This window comes from Cryptomeria japonica, chromosome 3 (genome assembly GCF_030272615.1).
Source record: "Cryptomeria japonica chromosome 3, Sugi_1.0, whole genome shotgun sequence".
NCBI classification, from domain to species: Eukaryota; Viridiplantae; Streptophyta; class Pinopsida; order Cupressales; family Cupressaceae; genus Cryptomeria; species Cryptomeria japonica.
Window position 1 is genome coordinate 610,383,538 of NC_081407.1, and position 933 is coordinate 610,384,470.

Below are 933 nucleotides of genomic sequence, written 5' to 3' on the forward strand. Positions count from 1 at the left end.
ACGCAGCATTAGTGAAAGATAAAAATGGACTTCTCCAAACTGTTGGGCTTCGTGGCTTTCATATGTTTTAGTATTTCCATGACAGCATCTTCTTCGATCGGACAGTTCAATTTGAGGGCGAATTTGACGCGCAGATCAGAGGAAGGGATCGATTCTACCCAGCGATTGCGTCGGGCGGTGGATCGAAGTAAGAGACGAATGAATACGATAGAGGCGTTTGTAGAGCAGCAGATAGCTGGCCAGTTTGACGCTGAAACGCCCATTCGCGTGGCAGGCGGAGAATTTCTGATGGACGTTGCAGTAGGAACACCCTCGGTGAGTTTTGAAGCGATTGTTGACACGGGGAGTGATCTGATTTGGACTCAGTGCATGCCTTGCCAGAAGTGCGATCAGGCTACTCCAATCTTCGACCCCTCCAAATCGTCCACGTATTCCAGAGTTCCCTGCACTAACTCTCTTTGCTATGCTTTGGGGGTTTCTAAAACTGGATGCAATCCAGATTGTACCTACGATTATACATATGTCAGCGGTGAGACTAGTGGTGATCTGGCTTACGAGTCACTCTCCATTGGGAGCGGCAGCGGCAGCAATGTTCCACGCATTGCTTTTGGATGCAGCCATAACAGCCAAGGATTGTCTCCGTACGCCGGTCTTGTGGGCCTGGGAAGAGGTCTTCTCTCACTCATCTCACAATTAGGTCCCATGGTAGATAACAAATTCTCTTACTGTCTTTTGCCCAGGACCGATTCCTCTTCACAAACAAGCCTTCTTATTTTTGGTGAGAGTGCTTCCTTGAGCGGAGCCAACACTTTCGCATTCATTAAGAACAGTGCGTTTCCTTCTTTCTGGTATATTCCTCTTACAGGAATCACCCTCAATGGTAAGCCCGTAAATATTCCTGCTGGAACTTTTGATCTGCAATCGAACGGTAGA

At 47.9% G+C, this 933-nt stretch overlaps 1 protein-coding gene across 1 annotated transcript in view; it reads left to right on the plus strand.

The window, feature by feature from the left end:
• The window catches only part of LOC131049400 (aspartic proteinase nepenthesin-1-like), a 1,478-nt gene continuing 545 nt past the window's right edge, over positions 1-933 (plus strand). The window contains exon 1 of the mRNA XM_057983442.2: positions 1-933. This exon is cut by the window's right edge and continues 545 nt beyond it. Within this exon, the coding sequence (XP_057839425.1) occupies positions 25-933 (909 nt within the window). The 5' untranslated portion in view covers positions 1-24.